Genomic DNA, 19,384 nt, shown 5'->3' with positions numbered 1-19,384 from the left:
AATGAAGTATTTCTAACTACACAAATTACTAATTGTGTACTCATTAAGGAGGAAATAAAGAACGTAGGAGGATGTTGCATGTTGTAGCATCAACAATGCTTTCTCATTGCAGTTCTTTTATACCACTATATGTTGTGCAAACACCTGGTCAGAGCTCTACGTTTATTTACACATACTCCTAAGTCTGAGTACAGGTTGGCAAATTCCAGACTTTGTGAAGAAATGCTCATATGCATGGTTTGACCACAAACCCATGCATTCAAACCACTGATAAATGAGGGCCCATGACCCAATAGACTTTGACCTTCTTTCTCCTGCAAAGAAGAAAAAGAAACACACATAGATACAGACGAGCACAACATCTTGTCCAATTTCTAAGATGCCTAAAACCGTTGCACAGTACTGTGTAATAAATAAAAATTGAGCTTTAAAATATTTATCATAACATGTTACTTGTCCATGCTGATAAATATCAGCCAATAGAGAACCAAGTGATTTGTTCAAGTTTGATGTTCTATTCATGATGTTCTTTAGCTGCATCATCTGTACGCCACATGAAAACAGGTTCAGAGATTTCATCTCAAAGTCGACACTTCATTCATTGTTGATGCGGTCTCTGACTGATTCATTATTGTTGAGTGGCGGTGGAGGTGTTTGTTTACTTCTCACGCTCCTCCCATCTGTGGCGGCCCTTGACGTTTCTGTTACAAAAAACCGATTCACCCACACTGATGTGACAATTCGCTTGTACTCTTTCCTGAAGTTCCTGTTGAGTAAGCCATAGATGATGGCATTCAAACAGCTGTTGAAATAAGCCATGAAGTAACTGACCACAAAAAGCCATTCGGGGATACGTAGAGCCACGTGGGACGGATCTATTGCCACCGCCAGACCAATCAGGTTGAGTGGAGCCCAGCAAATGGCGAAGAGCACAAAGACCACAAACATGGTGATGAAATTCCGCAAATCACTGGGTCTGAGGCGAGGGCTGTCATCAGTCTTCACTTTACGTCGCACCTGGACATGATTTAAAAATAATCAGGCACCATAGTAGACTGATGTACCCTTATTTTTCTCACACAGATACAGACACACAAACACATTGTATTCTTCTGATATTCTGGGTGACTTCACAGTTGCTGACCTTGCCAAAATGTGAACAACAACAACAGTAAGAGCAATCAGAGATTTCTGACATCTGCCAACCCAGATCTGGATTACCTCCAAAATTCAGTGCAGTCTTCCATGCCCCAATACCTATCTGTAGTGAAACTTTGGTGAGAATCCATAAAGTCGTTTTGAAGAAATCCTTCAAAGCCTATATAAAGGGAAATTTTGGTCCAGAATCTGGATCTGGATCCAGATCACATCCAAAATTCAGTGGCGTCTTCCACGCCTTAATATCTATCTGTGGTGAAAATTTGGCGAGAATTCATGAAGCAGTTTTGGCGTAATCCTTCAAAGCCTATATAAAGTGAATCTTGATCCAGAATCCGGATTCAGATCTGGATCACCTCCAAAACTCAATGGATTCTTCCATGGCCTAATATGCATCTGTGTTGAAAATTCCGTCAAAATCTGTGCCGTAGTTTTGATGTAATCCTGCTAACAGTAGTCCTTCAAAACCTATATACTTGATCCAGAATTCGGATCACCTTCAAAATTTAATGGGTTCTTCTATGGCCTAATATCTGTCTGTGGAGAAAATTTAATCAAAATCCACTGAGTAGTTTTGACATAATTGTGATAAAAGACAGGCAGGCAGACAGACAGACAGACAGACAGCCAAATAAATAAATGCTGATGATTTTAGATTTTTAAAACTGATATTTCTTAATAATAATTGTAATCCACTTGCATTTGTTCCGCAAATCTGATTGGTTAATCGTGTGAGATTTCCAACCATAAAATATAGAGTTGACAGTGGCAAAATATTCAACCATTTCACATATGATGTATTACTCTGCACCCTGACCGCGTTGGTAAGCAGATGTCAATAATGGCGCTGTCAGCTGAGAGCGAGAGAAAATGGGTGAATTTAATCTATCATACGAAAGTATTGTTGAAGATTCTGATACAGAATTACTCAATGCAGTTGACCAGATGGAGAAATCTGTGGGTCTGCTCACAGAATTTCTAGTGGTGGTGGGGCGTGGGTGTCGGCACTGGGGGTGGATGGCTGCTGGGGGGTTGGGGGCCGCGGTCTCCGTGGGGAGGGGTGTTGCCCCGCTCTCGCTTGTGCGGTCTCCCGAACTTGGGCTTTGGTGATTATCGTGTGGTCTGGGTTGGGGGATAGATTGGGGGTGGGGGGGGGTTTGGAGGGGTCCTGCTGGCTGTGCTGGGGGAGTCTTGGGTGTTGGGGAGTCTCGTGTGCTTCCTGGCCTGGGGAGTGGGTCTCACCTCTTGTCTGGGGGCTGGGCCCCACCCTCGTATAGCTCGGTGGTCCATGCCCCCACTTTGGGTTTGGTTGCAGTGGCTCCTTTGCCCCCTGTCCCCGCCGCTGCTCGCTCCTCCCTTTGGGGGCCGTGGCCCGGGTGGTGTGGTTCTGGGGCTCCCCCTTTTGGTGGGCCCATGCCGGCACTCTGTGTGCTTCCCTTGGGTATGGGGTTGCTTCCTGTGCCTCCGTTAGGGGGCAGTGTCGGGGTGCGTTCCGGCGCCGCCGGGCCGCTTCCCTGTTGGTTCGTCATTCTGCCCCGGTGGCTCTGGGGGCTGCCCTTCCTGGCCCCTGTGCCCTTCCGCTGCCCTTTTCCTCCTGATTTCTCCTGTGGCCCTGCATCCTGGACCCTTTTCTGTCGTTGCTTGCGGTTGGCCGTATGGCTTCTGACGTGCTGGAGTGGTCCATGTCATATGGTAAGGTTCTGTACTTTTGTCTTGGCCCAACACACCAGCCACAGTAGTGATCAGATATTTAGCTGTGATCTGGGTCTCTGTGTGTGGATGGCAGTGTGTTTGTGGCCGTCACCACAATTCGGTTTTGGGTGCTCTCAAGGAGATCAAGACTCTGGTGTCCTAGATTAGGGTATGGATGCTCACTAATTAGACAACAGACTGTTCATGTGTGAGGGTTTGTCCTGGTATGTTGTATGCCTGGTGCCCCGTCTCCTCAGTGTCTCACTGCACAGTCATTGTCTTCACCACGTGTCTTTGTGTTGTTTTGGTGGTCGGCCCTTCCTGATACAAGTTGTCGGTCCGCTTTGAGTAGGATGTTATAGGCTGATCGGGAAGGGTGGATGGGGGTCACACACGCACATCACGTCCGCTCACGCACTACACACCTTCTGTCTTGCAAGAATAAATTGCATATATGTATTAATGTTCATAAATGGTTCTGCCAGTGTGGCATTTACCATTACTATATATGCAGACAGGGGGAAAAGAAAAAAAAAATGTAAGTTAGAAATTGCAAGTTTTACTGTTACAGTGCTGTCATCAGTTAAATATGAGGTCAAGAAAGATGTCTTTATTTTATTTTTTATACAAGTATTTATGTCTGTTGAAGTCAAGAAAGGGTGACTATAAAGTGAGTATTGGCAAAGCGTGTTATCATTTTCATGTTGAGGTGGCGAGGGGGATGTTGTCAGCAGCTGCTGAAAGTAACTAACTAACTAACTTAGTTACTTTTAAAACTGAGCAATCAGTAAAGTAACTAAGTTGCTTTTTCAAGGAGTAATCAGTAAATGGATTACTTTTCAAAGTAACTGTGACAACACTGGTGGAGATGTAGTGTCAAATTCCCTGGGTGGAAGCGAGGTCATGCAATAAATAAGCCATTCACTCTGACTGTGTACAACATCTTTAAGTTTGAGTAATAAGAGCAAAACACTGACCTGAATCACAAGCACCCAGATGCGTAGATAGCAGAAGGTAACTACTGCAATGGGAACGAGGAAGTGGACCACCACCACTGCCACTGTGTAGGAACTGCTGACGTTCTGGGCAAACGTACATGAGTAGACCCGTGGATCATAGCGCAGGGAGCCAACAAAGAAATTTGGAACTATGGCCACTACTGTGAGTAGCCAGATTAAGGCAACAAACAGCAGAGTGTTGCGAAAGCTGTACAACCGACTGTATGAGAATGAGTGACAGATGTAGCAATATCTGTTTACTGCAATCCCAGTGATGTTGAAGATGGAACCAATGACACTCAGGCCCATAAGGAAACCACTGATCTGCACAGAAGGAAAAAAGCATCTGTGATTACTAGCAGGAAAAACTATAGTACCCATTGGCAGTAAACTGAAGCTTTATTTTGTTTGTCTTACCATGCATTGTGTGTTTCCAAATGCCCAACCATCATGGAAGAGAGCATAGAGAACCAAGGGATATGGGTAGAATGCCACCACCAGGTCAGCAAATGCCAGACTCACCACAAACACATTTCCTGGAAACACGAAGCGTGTCAGTTTGCCTAAATATATTTACACTATCTCTGCTGTGTAAATTGGAGATGACTGGCTTTAATATTTTGTGGATTTCCAGTGGAGAGTTGAAAGATGATAATGAATTCACCCGCATGCACTCAATCAATAATCAGTAAGTTTCATTGCAACCAGAAATACCTCACTTTGTGCAGAGGGGAGCAGTTGATTGGGGAATTCATACATTGATGTAATAGGCAGGAATAAAAACCTGCACTCTCTCAGCCTTTTGTGCAAGCAGGTTGAAATCATTCATTTGTGTTCATTTATTTATGGCAGCATTTGGTTTAAGATTCCAGGGTTACTAGAGCTGATAATATTGTTTCTCTCCGGTATGTCAATCCGTATTATATGAGGTCTGTTGAGTATCCGAGTATCCGACCTTTTTTTTTTTTTTTTTTGCAAAAACCTGATGGATTTGAATCACGTGTGCTTGCATGAGCCAACCTTGAACCTTCGGGTGCATGAGTGAACTTTTTCCACACCTGTCGACTGCGTCATTTGCTGGCAAGCAGCCTTTGTGTGAGGACATGTGTTGTGCTCTTGATGGATTTTCATTGCAAGAAAAATGGCGAAACGACTGGAGCAGCGCTGCTGAATCAAATTTTGCCAGAAACTGGGTGACAACCAGGTGGGAAACCATTTGGAAGATTCAGACAGCTTTCGGTGATGATCCTATGGGCATCACACAGATTAAGGAGCGGTACAACCGGTTTAAAGACGTCCGCACAACGGTGGAGAGCGAGCCATGCTCTGGTTGGCCATCGACATATTGAAATGACCAGATCATTTCCAAAGTGAACGCTGTGGTGATGCGGGACCGTTGTGTAACTATCCGATAAATTGCGGAAGAGGTGGACATCAGCACTTTTTCGGCACATTCCAGTGTGACAGAAGATTTAGCCATGAAAAGAGTGGCAGCGAAATTCGTGCCGAAGCTGCTAACGGCGTAGCAAAAGCACCTCCGTATTGAAGTCTCACAGGACATGCTGGACTCCAAAAAATGATGCCACCTCTTCCACAATTTCTCGGATAGTCACACGACTGAAAAGCCACCGACAGCCGTCTGAATCTTCCGAATGGTTTCCACCTGGCTGCAAGCACACGTGATTCAAATCCATCAGGTTTCTGCAAAAAAAAAAAAAAAAAAAAGGTCGGATACTTTTCTAACAGACCTTGTATAACAGCTGAGTGGATCCTTGTCATTTCATTGGTGCTTTATATGTCACATGACATGGATTATTCTTCCCATTTGTGTTGCATTGCATTTAGAGTGCCATTTGGTTCCATTTAGCATGCAAATTTGGTTCCATACGTTTGGTACCATTGCACTCTGCAAACCCCGCCCACGAGTGCTGGCAGCATTTAGCTAAACATGCGACGTTTGTTTTGGTGACTGATGACGATTTGGAGGAGCTAATTCTCCGAACACACACACATGCACACATGCGCGCACACACAAAACAAATCCACTGCGCCATAAGCCATCTGGAGGCGTGAAGAGCTGTTAGGAGGAAGTTAGAATGAAAAGCTGGACTAATTTCTGACATGATTTTTTTCTCTTCAGAGGAGGTACACAGTCTTTTTTTTGGAAGCACATGAAGTTGGTACACGGCATCGTGGACAACATCGTCAGAATTATTTTTGGACTCCACTCAACAAAAATATAAACGCAACACTTTTGGTTTTGCTCCCATTTTGTATGAGATGAACTCAAAGATCTAAAACTTTTTCCACATACACAATATCACCATTTCCCTCAAATATTGTTCACAAACCAGTCTAACTCTGTGATAGTGAGCACTTCTCCTTTGCTGAGATAATCCATCCCACCTCACAGGTGTGCCATATCAAGATGCTGATTAGACACCATGATTAGTGCACAGGTGTGCCTTAGACTGCCCACAATAAAAGGCCACTCTGAAAGGTGCAGTTTTGTTTTATTGGGGGGGGGATACCAGTCAGTATCTGGTGTGACCACCATTTGCCTCATGCAGTGCAACACATCTCCTTCGCATAGAGTTGATCAGGTTGTCAGTTGTGGCCTGTGGAATGTTGGTCCACTCCTCTTCAATGGCTGTGCGAAGTTGCTGGATATTGGCAGGAACTGGTACACGCTGTTGTATACGCCGGTCCAGAGCATCCCAAACATGCTCAATGGGTGACATGTCCGGTGAGTATGCCGGCCATGCAAGAACTGGGACATTTTCAGCTTCCAAGAATTGTGTACAGATCCTTGCAACATGGGGCCGTGCATTATCCTGCTGCAACATGAGGTGATGTTCTTGGATGTATGGCACAACAATGGGCCTCAGGATCTCGTCACGGTATCTCTGTGCATTCAAAATGCCATCAATAAAATGCACCTGTGTTCTTCGTCCATAACAGACGCCTGCCCATACCATAACCCCACCGCCACCATGGGCCACTCGATCCACAACATTGACATCAGAAAACCGCTCACCCACACAACGCCACACACGCTGTCTGCCATCTGCCCTGGACAGTGTGAACCGGGATTCATCCGTGAAGAGAACACCTCTCCAACGTGCCAAACGCCAGCGAATGTGAGCATTTGCCCACTCAAGTCGGTTACGACGACGAACTGGAGTCAGGTCGAGACCCCGATGAGGACGACGAGCATGCAGATGAGCTTCCCTGAGACGGTTTCTGACAGTTTGTGCAGAAATTCTTTGGTTATGCAAACCGATTGTTTCAGCAGCTGTCCGAGTGGCTGGTCTCAGACGATCTTGGAGGTGAACATGCTGGATGTGGAGGTCCTGGGCTGGTGTGGTTACACGTGGTCTGCGGTTGTGAGGCTGGTTGGATGTACTGCCAAATTCTCTGAAACGCCTTTGGAGACGGCTTATGGTAGAGAAATGAACATTCAATACACGAGCAACAGCTCTGGTTGACATTCCTGCTGTCAGCATGCCAATTGCACGCTCCCTCAAATCTTGCGACATCTGTGGCATTGTGCTGTGTGATAAAACTGCACCTTTCAGAGTGGCCTTTTATTGTGGGCAGTCTAAGGCACACCTGTGCACTAATCATGGTGTCTAATCAGCATCTTGATATGGCACACCTGTGAGGTGGGATGGATTATCTCAGCAAAGGAGAAGTGCTCACTATCACAGAGTTAGACTGGTTTGTGAACAATATTTGAGGGAAATGGTGATATTGTGTATGTGGAAAAAGTTTTAGATCTTTGAGTTCATCTCATACAAAATGGGAGCAAAACCAAAAGTGTTGCGTTTATATTTTTGTTGAGTATAGTTCAAAAGTGGCTGAATTGCGCATGAAGCAGGAACTGTATGCGATACGTGTAAAATCGGAGCTGCCTTCAACGCCTTGTACACCTGTTGCTACAACTATTTGTACACAACAGTGGCTGAAAGACAGAGTGTGCCCTGTGACAGCCCATTCGATCTCTCTCGCGGCAGATGTTGGTAAAATTCCAGTTGACCCACACAAACATTTAACACCACTTGCTTGGCACTTAGAAAATGTGTGGCCATTCACGCTGTTAGCATGAAGACAGTCAGCAGATGATCACTTTCGAGCTGGATGTGAAATTTGTCTAAGTGCTCCTCCCCACGAGTGTGGCAATGCAAAACAGCAATGCACATGTGGAGTGCCAGAGTGTCGGCTCCTCCCGCAACACATGTGCCATGCGTGTGAATTGCGTATGCACTTCCCCCCCATCTGCAACACATGTGGCATGCTGGGGGGGGGGGGGGGGGGCACACTTGCATGAACTGCTGATATGGATGTACAGATGGGGAGCAGGCAGGCAAGTCAGAGCACACACAGCAGTATTTTTTTTCACAGCAGCTGTGCGATGTGGTTACACATGCTCCAGCTGGTCTCGCTGTGTTCTCACTGCTACTGTTTTGTGTATGCTCGTGCATGAAACCATCACAGCGGGATCATTCACGCCTGTCCGACCACGTGTCCCTCCCGATGTAGACTTGATGTTTTTGTGGTTCACTCATATTAGCTGTTTTGCCATGAGTCATCCTGATTTGTACTTATTCGTACTATTTGTGAAGGGGTACTGAAGTTCGTGTTGGATTGTTGATGTCAGAGCAGCAGTGATGCACCAAAGCTGGACAAATTTCTGACGTAATTTTTCGCTGGAGTCAGGAAGTACCCATCTGTTTTTCTATTCTATTATAAATTAACATAATATCTAATGACAATGATCTATTTTAGCCTGTTATGGTTAGAGGTCAGGATGGGACTGGACCATTACAGGTGATAGACTTAAATGCTGGGAGCAAGGAACAGAACTGCTTGTGAACAAAAAGAGATTTATGTGAACATATGAACAATGCTGCACTGGTTAGATGGCCTGCTGAGCCAAAACATGGCCCACTTGTAGTGGAAGAATTCTGGGAGCTGCAGTGCACCCACAGACAGACTTGGGAGTCTGAGAACAAACTGGAATCCTGGGGTATACGGGAACTGGATCCGGAGCCAGGTGGGTGCACAGAGCCAAGGACGGGAACTAGGAGAACAGAGGGGAGGAGAGTGACTGCAATTAAACGGGACTTGACTTTAGAAATGACTTGGAAAGTTCTTAGTGGTTCAATATCAGAGTTCATACAGTTCTTGGAAACAGTTCTTGGTACTAGTTCCAGGAACAGTTCACAGACAGGAGTTGCGTGAGAGTGGAAGCCCACAGAACATGAAGGAACTTAACTGAAGCATGGCAGAGCTATGTGCTCTGTATCTGAGAGCTAGATAGTTCCACAGTGATGTGGTGCAGATAGTCATGGAGTTAGGAGCATATGCTACATGGGAGCCACGCAGGAGAGTGTCTGGAAACACCAGGGAAATCAACAAGCTCTAATACAGGAATTAACGTTGGCCAGGTTACCTTGAAATGAGCTGTGGACAGCTCTGACGTCAGAGCACATGGAAGCGGCAGGAAAGATGAGGTCAATAGTGCGGCGCTTTGGGATTTCATTGCTATGCTGATGACACTCTATTGTACATGCCAATAACTGCTGGTAATCTCATTCCCATAAACTCTTTGGAAGATTGCCTTGTATCAGTAAGAAGTTGGATGTCCAGTAACTTCCTACTTTTAAATTCTGATAAGACTGAAGTTATGGTTCTTGGTCCAGTGAGGTATCGGCATCAATTTGATCAGCTAGCACTTAGCTTAGGTTCGTGTGTTATACATCATACGGATAAAGTGAGGAACCTTGGAGTAATTTGTGATCCTATATTGTCCTTTGATCTCCACATTAGAGACATTACGAGGACTGCTTTCTTCCATTTGCAAAATATGGCGAAGATTCGTCCCATCCTGTCTATGGCTGATGCTGAGACTTTGATTCATGCATTTGTCTCTTCTAGATTGGACTATTGTAATGCTCTATTTTCTGGCTTACCGCAGTCCAGGATTAGGGGTCTTCAACTGGTTCAAAACGCTGCTGCCAGACTTTTGACACAAAGCAGAAAGTTTGACCACATTACGCCCGTTTTGGCATCCCTGCACTGGCTTCCAGTTGCTGCAAGATCAGATTTTAAAGTACTGTTATTAGTTTATAAAATTGTTCATGGACTTGCACCTCCCTATCTGGCTGACCTGATAAGCCCCTATGTACCAGCTCGGGCCCTGCGTTCTCAGGGTGCAGGACTTCTGTGTGTTCCCAGGGTGAATAAAAAGTCTGCCGGTCACAGAGCTTTCTCCTACCATGCCCCAGCTCTGTGGAACGATCTCCTGGCACACATTCGGCAGTCTGATACTGTGGAGACTTTTAAGTCACATTTAAAGACTCATTTGTTTTCCCTTTTTTATCATTAGTGTTATGATGTGTTTTTATTCTTGTATTCTTTTATGCTCATCTTTTTATTGTTTTAAATTTTTAATTCAGTTTTTTTTGTTGTTGTTTTATGTTGTGTGAAGCACCTTGAGACGATTTTGTCGTGAATTGGCGCTATATAAAATAATAAATTTGATTTTGATTTGTCAAGGTCATGGAATCTCATGCAGGATGTGATGCAAGAATCTGGCTTCATGGCATGGAAAACCAAGAATCTGACAGTGAATAAGGTGAAAGCCTTGGTTTAAGTAAACTGCTGCTGATGAGCCGCTCATGCACGTTAGGTGTGTGGCGGTGATGAGCAGCAGGTGTTCCTTGGCTCAGCGCGCCCACCTGGCTCTGGATCCATATACCCCAGGAATCCAGTTTATTCTCAGACTCCCATCTCTGTGTGTGCGTGTACTGCAGCTCCCGAAATTCCACCGCTACAAGCGGTCCCCGTTTTGGCTCAGCAGGCCATCTAACCAGCGCAGCATTGTTCATATGTTTATAGTAAATAAATCTCTTTTCGTTCACAACCAGTTCTGTTCCTTGCTCCCAGTGTTTAAGTCATCACCTGTAACGGTCCAGTCCCATCTGGACCCCTAACCATAGCATAGCTGTTATATAAAACAAAGAATGAATGTTTTTACATTCTTTCAATGGAACAAATTTTTAATTTGGTGAAAGATGGAACATGTTCCAGCTTTTACCTCATGAAATATTCATATCATTGAACTCATAAACATTCATTATTTGTATATCATTCACCCATAGTGCTTGGAATTCAGTATACAACTGCAGTTAATTTCATGCAAATTCTATAGCAAACAAACAAAAAGTTCTGAATTAGAAAATGTATTACATAAAGAAACGTAGACTGAATATTAGATCATAGAGTATCTCTAATAATACTGGATGGGGTTTGTTAGTGTGTCTGTAATACTGAGGTTTCCAGAAACTACACAGTAAATTTTGCTGTAATTTACTCTGCTGGGATAACATTTGATCCCAGTCTAAGTAGAATAAAAAACACTCTATTGTAGAGTGAAATCAGCTCTACTGTGTCGCCAACCGAAAGGTTCCCCCCGCCTCCACTGCGCATGCGTCATTTCAGAGCACAGTCGCTTGGTGGACAGACTCTCTTCACCCAAAGCGATCAAATGGATTAATGGGATTATTAACCATCAGATGACAAGGTAAAACTCTTTAAATCATTCTAAAGGTTTAAGCAGAAACAAGGCCGTTTTAAGCAGGAATGAGGCGATATTCCTTGACGCTTTGAAATGAAGGACGGTCAGTGAATGCAACAGCTAGCAGCCGTGTAGCTGTAGCGCTGTGATCACTTCCTCTGCCTTTTCCGATGAGATAACTGGATGACTGGAGTGCAGTTTTAAGCAGAAACGAGGTGATAATCCATGAACCGTGGCTGATGACGCATGTGCAGTGAAGGCAGGGCGGTCCGATTTTTAGGGGGGCATTCGGTCGGCGACACCGTCTAGTCAATGCAAGCTGTTTTACTCCAATAAAGGTTGATTTTACACTATGTTGAGTTGATTTTGCTCTGTGGTAGAGTATATGTTACTCTATCAAATGTTATCACAGCAGAGTAAATTTTAATCAGCAAAATATCCTGTGTATTTCTTACAAAAATTAGGGATTTCATAAAATTATATTATTGCTCATATCAGTGCCTTATTAAAGACTATATTCATTGATGAAGCCAGTCAATTTGATTTAAATGTTATTCTATGCCAAGTATCAATGAAAATGCATTGTCACATTCTTCAAAAGAATGCACTTCTCAGATCAAAGTTCCTCTGAGAAGTTTTCAAAATCCCTCCAAAGACAGGACACCTTGACTGAAATTTTTTGGACTAAATTGATAGTTATCTTGAAAGCATTCTCAGACTGTTTGTGAATATGGGCCCTGGTGTTTGTTGCATCCTTCTGGTGAATAAATACACAATTTACAAGTAAAATTAACAATCAAGCCACAGACTGATCTCCTGACTCATGGATGGCACAGCCCAGTCTCACGTTTTTTTTTTTTTTTTCGTGGTCATGTGTCGAAATGAGTCATATATTTGTGACAGGGTTTTTTTTTTAACTCACTATTACTAACCCTACTCCTACCCCCAACCCTAACCTTAACCATAACCGACTCTTACTCCTTCCCCCCACCCTAACAATCACGGAATGAATTAGAATGAATTTGTGCTGCTCTGACGAAAATGAGGCGCTTTTTGTTACAATATCACGAACCAATAGATTAATGTATATTTCGTGCTGCTGAATCATGACTTGCCGTGAGACTGGGTTGGGATGGCATTGAACCCTTTGGCAACCAATCTGAGACTTCTTGCTGTACAACCCCTTTGTGGTATTGTGGATGGCAGGTACTTCTGAGCTCAACCATTAGCCCAGTGGTATCCAAACTATTCCAGAAAGAGCCGAGAGGATGCAGGATTTCTTAGCAGCCACTGACTCCAGCAGGTGATTTCACTGATGAACTCATTCAATCTGCTCAAAGTGATGTTAATCAGTGAAATCACCTGCTGGAGTCAGTGGCTGCAAAGAAAACCTGCACCCTCTCGGCCCTTTGTTATGTGTCGACGCGGGTTGAGGAGCGGACCTGCGTCTGACGGAACCCAGCGCTAAAACAACCAGAAAGCGGTTCCAATAACAAAACAATTTATTTTCCCCCTTCTGTGCAATACAAAGTGTACAAACATAAAAATGCGTCTGTCTGGCGGAGTCAAGGACGGCACGCTCTCCAGCGCCCAAAAGGATCAAAGCCCGGCGCTTCTGGACCCACGTTCACCGCCAAACACCCCCCAGGTGGACACGACAAACCGACTCTGCGAAGGATAGAAAAGGTGAAGTAAGTCAGCAGCTACAACTAATATCCTTCAAAGGCACACACTATCAGCAACACATTCAGGTCTGAATTTAAGCTTTATGTAAATGAGCAGCTTCTCACAACAGGTGGAGGATCATCAGTCCGCACGCCACGGCAGTGAGAAGCGAGCTGCACAATTCTCATCAATATTCAGATATACTGCGTAACAAAATACCAAGTTACTGTTAACAATTATTCAGACAATCAGTCACCTCTGATGTGTGCTGACAGCATGTGTCCCTCACCCATCCTCCTTCACAGGCATGATGTGTCAAACCCAGGCGCGGTCCTCAGCGTCTCACAAACGAACATCACAAGGTCGAGTTCCCGGCAATTCTGCTTGAATCACACATGGCTTAAATGCAGAACGCCATCTCATTATCTGCTTCAGCTGAAAGTCTTTAAGGTTGCACGTGAGCACCATCCACAGGTGCTGCACATCACGTTGATGAGGGTGAAGGACTCTTCTGCCAGCACCTTCTCCACAGACAATAAATCAGTTTGCATACCACCTGGAGAGCAAAGAAAAGAAAAGAACACCAAAATGTCCAGCCAAACCCCCCCCCAACACACAACAGTACCCCCCCTTTAACGGGAAGCCTCCCGGCGACCGAACAGACCAGGTCCGAGAACAGCACCTCCCTCCGGGGTCCTCGTCAGGAAGCAGACAGCGTAACGCTCCCAAGATCCACCACAGACAGCAGGACAGGGCACTGCAGCTGGAAGGTTGGCTGGCATCAACAAAAACCCCAAAACAGTCCCTAGTACAACCCAACATACAAGAAAAACACGAAACCCACCCAAAACCTCCCCAGGGGACCGTCCCATCCAACCCCGGGAAGAAAAGAAAAACTCCCAAATGCAAAAACCCAACACAGCCCCACAAACACAATACAAACATAAATGCATAAAGAAAAACAACAAACAACCCCCCCAGAACGACTTGCAGAGCCCAACACCCCCCAGAAGGCCTTTACCGCCAGTTCCAGGAGGAATAGCCAAAGCCGGAATCCCACAGAGGTCCCCAGGTACACATGGAGCAACGGCGCCCCCCAGAGGACCGTACCATCAAACCCCAGGAGGCACCCTCCCCACAACCCAGGAACCCCAGACCCGGCCACACTTGGCTAGTCGGCCCCACAAGCCAATTCCCCCCCAGAGGACCGTCCCATCAACCCTGGAGGTGGAACCTGGAAGGAAACAAAAAAAAACCCCACAAAATTCCAACCCCCGGAGGACTACATTAAACAACCCCGGGGGCAAATAAAACAACCGATAAACCCTGTTACCTTCCCCAGCACCCCGAAAGACCCCAGATCCCTCCCAGAGCCTTTCGGCGGCTCAATTTTGGCGAACGGCACAAAACATCAAGCCGGGGAAGGGAACAGGAAAAACTAACCCGGCCCCAACCCCAAGGCGCAGCGGAAAACCGGAAATACGTCCGGTGCCCCAACCCGACCATACCCCAGCCTATCGGGAGAGGTGGAACTACCGAAATGGCGAACGGCAACAGATCGGCCCACCCCTCCGACTGAGGTATGTTCCCGCTGCACCACACCCCGGCAACACCAATGGCGAACGGTACAAAGGCCCACCGAGGCTGGAGTGGAACCGGGCCCTAACCAAACCAGAAAAAACGCCCCTAACAACCCCCCCCCAGGTGCAGAGGTCTTCTGAGAACGCTCAGCGTGACCAACCTGCACCACCCCACAACCCACAAGACGAACGGTCTTGGGGCGAGTGAGGTTGGGGTTAGGGAAGTAGGGAAATAAAAAACAACAAAACAAAACAACCCCAAATCCAAACAGAAAATACCTAAATACAAATAATAAAAACCAACGATCAACTGAGTCCAGATGGCCTTCGAACCGCCTGTCGTTCACTCCACCAGAAACGCCTCTGAAACCCCAAACAATTTATAACCCCTTTCAGAAAAAAAACATCAGCCCAAACAATAATTTTTTTTTTTTTTTGTGTGTATTATTTTGCCTGTCCCAGAACACCTGGAGATACGTCACCACTATTTTTCTTGACGCCTGTATGACGGGGCAATATAGCGACTTCAGCTCGTCCGAGCTGAATGGACTCATCCGCAAGAGGAGCCAGAGGTCCCGTCGGAGGAGTCCCAGTGGGGCGAAGAAGAGGCAGCCCAGACCTGTGTCGGGGAAAGCCCCGAGACGAAAAAACCCGCTCCGATGGCCGCCCTCTCTCGCGTCCACGCTCCTTTATCCGATCATCTAGACGAATCACCAAAGATATTAGCTCATCTAAATCGTTTGGTTCGTCACGGACTACTAGCTCGTCTTTTAATGAATCATTTAAACCATCCACAAACACTCCTCGTAAAGCTGCGGCATTCCAACCGGACTGAGCAGAAAAAATCCGGAAATCCACGGAATACTCCGCCACACTCCGCCTCCCCTGCCTGAGATTCAGCAACCGTTGGGCAACGGTATGAGCAAAAACCAGAGAACATTGCATCAGAAACGGAGCACAGGCTTCAACGTTTCTCGCATAAGGCTCCGGATGACAAATAATCAGTTCGGAAGCCGAATCTCTGGGTGACGGAGTTATCTGCACCGGTATCGATGGTGCCGCAGCTGGAGCAGCAGGAAGCAGAACGGCTTGCGCTGCAAGCTCCATAACGTGGGCATTTGTTTGTTTAATTTGGTTTGCAAGATGCTGTAATTGCTCCCATATTTTCTCCAAGTGTTCTTGAACTCTTTCGGCAAATGGAACCGCTTCTGCCGCTGGGTCCATTTTGGAATGGCCGGGAACTACTGTTATGTGTCGAAGCGGGTTGAGGAGCGGACCTGCGTCTGACGGAACCCAGCGCTAAAACAACCAGAAAGCGGTTCCAATAACAAAACAATTTATTTTCCCCCTTCTGTGCAATACAAAGTGTACAAACATAAAAATGCGTCTGTCTGGCAGAGCGAAGGACGGCACGCTCTCCAGCGCCCAAAAGGATCGAAGCCCGGTGCTTCTGGACCCACGTTCACCGCCAAACACCCCCCAGGTGGACACGACAAACCGACTCTGTGAAGGATAGAAAAGGTGAGGTAAGTCAGCAGCTACAACTAATATCCTTCAAAGGCACACACTATCAGCAACACATTCAGGTCTGAATTTAAGCTTTATGTAAATGAGCAGCTTCTTACAACAGGTGGAGGATCATCAGTCCGCACGCCACGGCAGTGAGAAGCGAGCTGCACAATTCTCATCAATATTCAAATATACTGCGTAACAAAATACCAAGTTACTGTTAACAATTATTCAGACAATCAATCACCTCTGATGTGTGCTGACAGCATGTGTCCCTCACCCGTCCTCCTTCACAGGCACGATGTGTCAAACCCAGGCGCGGTCCTCAGCGTCTCACAAACGAACATCACAAGGTCGAGTTCCCGGCAATTCTGCTTGAATCACACATGGCTTAAATGCAGAACGCCATCTCATTATCTGCTTCAGCTGAAAGTCTTTAAGGTTGCACGTGAGCACCATCCACAGGTGCTGCACATCACGTTGATGAGGGTGAAGGACTCTTCTGCCAGCACCTTCTCCACAGACAATAAATCAGTTTGCATACCACCTGAAGAGCAAAGAAAAGAAAACAACACCAAAATGTCCAGCCAACCCCCCCCCCAACACACAACACCCTTTCTGGAACAGTTTGGACACCACTGCATTACCCAAACTTTTCATCAAGGAGATTTTTGGCCGAGCAGCCTGGCATTATAGAGGAAAGTTTTCTGGCCTCAGATCCATGATTGGTTTCTTCCCCAGACAGTATTTTAGCAGAAATGGCACATTTCCTGTGTTTTTGCACAGGAGAATACATGTGTGTCAACACAAAACTTGATCTTGTGTGACACCAGGTCTTGAAGAGCCTTTTTAATTGAGAAAATCAAATTTTTCAGACCAATATTAAAGCTGTATGGGGTTCCATTTGGTGTGTCACATAGAGTTTTAGAGGTCTTAAAAACTCAAAGTATACCACATTGTATAAGAACACAATATCAGCTGTTGTATTTCACAAGACATTTTTATTCCATTTTTCAAAAGTGTCTGTCAAAAATATCTTTTCAAGTTTTAGGATGTAGTCAAACTACTGGTATGGTTTCTTATCATATACCTATCAATGATACGCCATCATATACCTATAAATGATATGCCAATATGATTGGATAAAACACTAAAGAATAAATAGCAATACACCCTTTTCGCAGATGGGTAATATTTTTCATACCATCCGAGTAATCAGCCAATCCGGACAGCGGAGCGGCGCCACGACGAAGAGGCGCGGTCAGAGGAACTGTGAAATACTGGTGAGTCACTATTAATAATTTCTTACGTGTCCAACTTCGTAGGTTGATCATTAAAATTAAATTCATTAGTTCTAAAAGCCATCATAATTATTTATAGGAAAACATTCTATTTTTTTTCTACGAAGGTTTGAACTTTGAGTGTTTACACAGGAGAGAAAAGTGAGAAAATGTTAATGCCTTTTTGAGAAAAGTGTATAAAGTGTGTAGTGAGGGGTTTTACAGCCTTAAAACATCTATAATAATTGTAAAAAATAATGCTGACTACTTCGCGGATTTCGCCTATCGCGGGTTATTTTTAGAACGTAACTCCCGCGATAAACGAGGGACCACTGTGTATGATAAAATCATTATCAAGTTGTTTTACCAATGAATATGGCTTTTTACACCCTTCAGAAAACCATACAACATTTATCAACATTTACCTTCGGCCTCAGGCTGTATGGTTTTCTTCAGGGTGTATAAAGACATCTTCATTGGTGAACAACTTGATAACTGATAATATCTGGAGCTCAACAATTGGACATATGTTTCACATATTTATTGTACAAGTACACAGAGTGCATCACATCTTAAAATAGAGTGTGGTATTTTCCAGAGTATATGCTGTGGTATTTTTACTAATTTGGAAGGTCCTGCGACTTGTACTCCAATGCAAGTTATATACCGAAAAGTCACACACTTATCATTAATAATAATTATAATAACTATTTACATAGGGCTTTCCCAAGAATCAAGGTACAAAACAAAATAAACTCAAATAATAAATAAATAAATAAACAGCAATAATAAAAATTACACTACAGCAATTCACAAAAATCCCAAATTCAAGAGCTGATTATATAGAAAAAAGGTGCAGTTTTTATTATGGTACAACTTGTATGGTTCCCCCCACCTTAAAGGCCCCTTCACACATAACACAACTCTGAAGCCAATGGGCACACGAAGGAGGAATTGCATGCCACTCGTGAAAAATTGGAGCTGCCTCAAATGCCTTGTACAGCTGTCGCCACAACCATTCGCGCACAGCAGCAGCCAAAAGACAGCAAGTGCCCTGTGAATGCCCATTCGACCCCCCTCTCGGGTGTTGTCAGCCAAATTCCTGGTGCCACACATGAACATCCAACACCGCTCACTGGGCACTTAGAAAAGGCGGGGTTATTCGCTCTTCCGGCATGCTAGTGGAGTGCAGATGACCACATTCAAGCTGTCTGTCAAAAATTGTATAAGTGCAACACGGGTGTGGCATTACCAAACAACACATGGGTGTGACTGTGCTGAACTCCCCCATCCCACACACACACACACCCCACACACACACACACACACACACACACACACACACACACACACACACACACACACACACACACACACACACACACACACACACACACACACACACACACATAAATGGCTTATGGAGTGTGTCATCATCCCCCACCCCCCAACACACACATACCATGAATCCAGACAAAGGTGGGCATGTCATTCAGCTTGGGACTCCGACGAGGGCGGTCGCATCTCCTCCACTCTCCCTTATCTCTGTTCTCTGCTTTTAACCTTCAAGTCCCTACTTCACCAGATTGTGAATTCCTCAAATTATATTGGATTCTGGATCTATTGGACTACTATTGGATTAACCATGGAATTGATCAGGTGGTCTCTGAACGCTATTGACACCATTTTTTCTACAAGAAGGTCAGGACCGGGGGATCCTACCTGCCCAGATGGAATGTATCCTGCTATGTTCTGGAATCCAGGAGTTCCTGGTGTGTGGCATGCTTGGCGCTTTTCTCTGTTGAGGACGTCGAGGATTTATTCATTTTTGGTCTCATGGCAGCAGGGCTGGTACTTTTTAGCTGATGTGTTGCCCTGATCTACCGGAAAATTGGAAAGACGGCGGCATCAAAAACCACA

At 45.2% G+C, this 19,384-nt stretch overlaps 1 protein-coding gene across 1 annotated transcript in view; it reads right to left on the bottom strand.

Annotated features, from left to right (window-relative positions):
* Positions 1 to 398: 398 nt before the first annotated feature.
* mtnr1bb (melatonin receptor 1Bb) overlaps positions 399 to 19,384 on the bottom strand; it is a 223,647-nt gene continuing 204,661 nt past the window's right edge. The window contains exons 2-4 of the mRNA XM_034178331.1: positions 4,266 to 4,384; positions 3,828 to 4,172; positions 399 to 1,017 (exon numbers count right to left, since the gene is read on the bottom strand). Coding sequence (XP_034034222.1) covers positions 595 to 1,017; positions 3,828 to 4,172; positions 4,266 to 4,384 — 887 coding nt within the window. The 3' untranslated portion in view covers positions 399 to 594. The remainder of the gene's footprint in view (positions 1,018 to 3,827; positions 4,173 to 4,265; positions 4,385 to 19,384) is intronic.

The sequence above is a fragment of the Thalassophryne amazonica genome, chromosome 9 (assembly GCF_902500255.1).
Source record: "Thalassophryne amazonica chromosome 9, fThaAma1.1, whole genome shotgun sequence".
NCBI lineage: Eukaryota > Metazoa > Chordata > Actinopteri > Batrachoidiformes > Batrachoididae > Thalassophryne > Thalassophryne amazonica.
The sequence above is the reverse complement of the archived record's forward strand: the minus strand, read 5'-3'. Positions and strand labels throughout refer to the sequence as shown.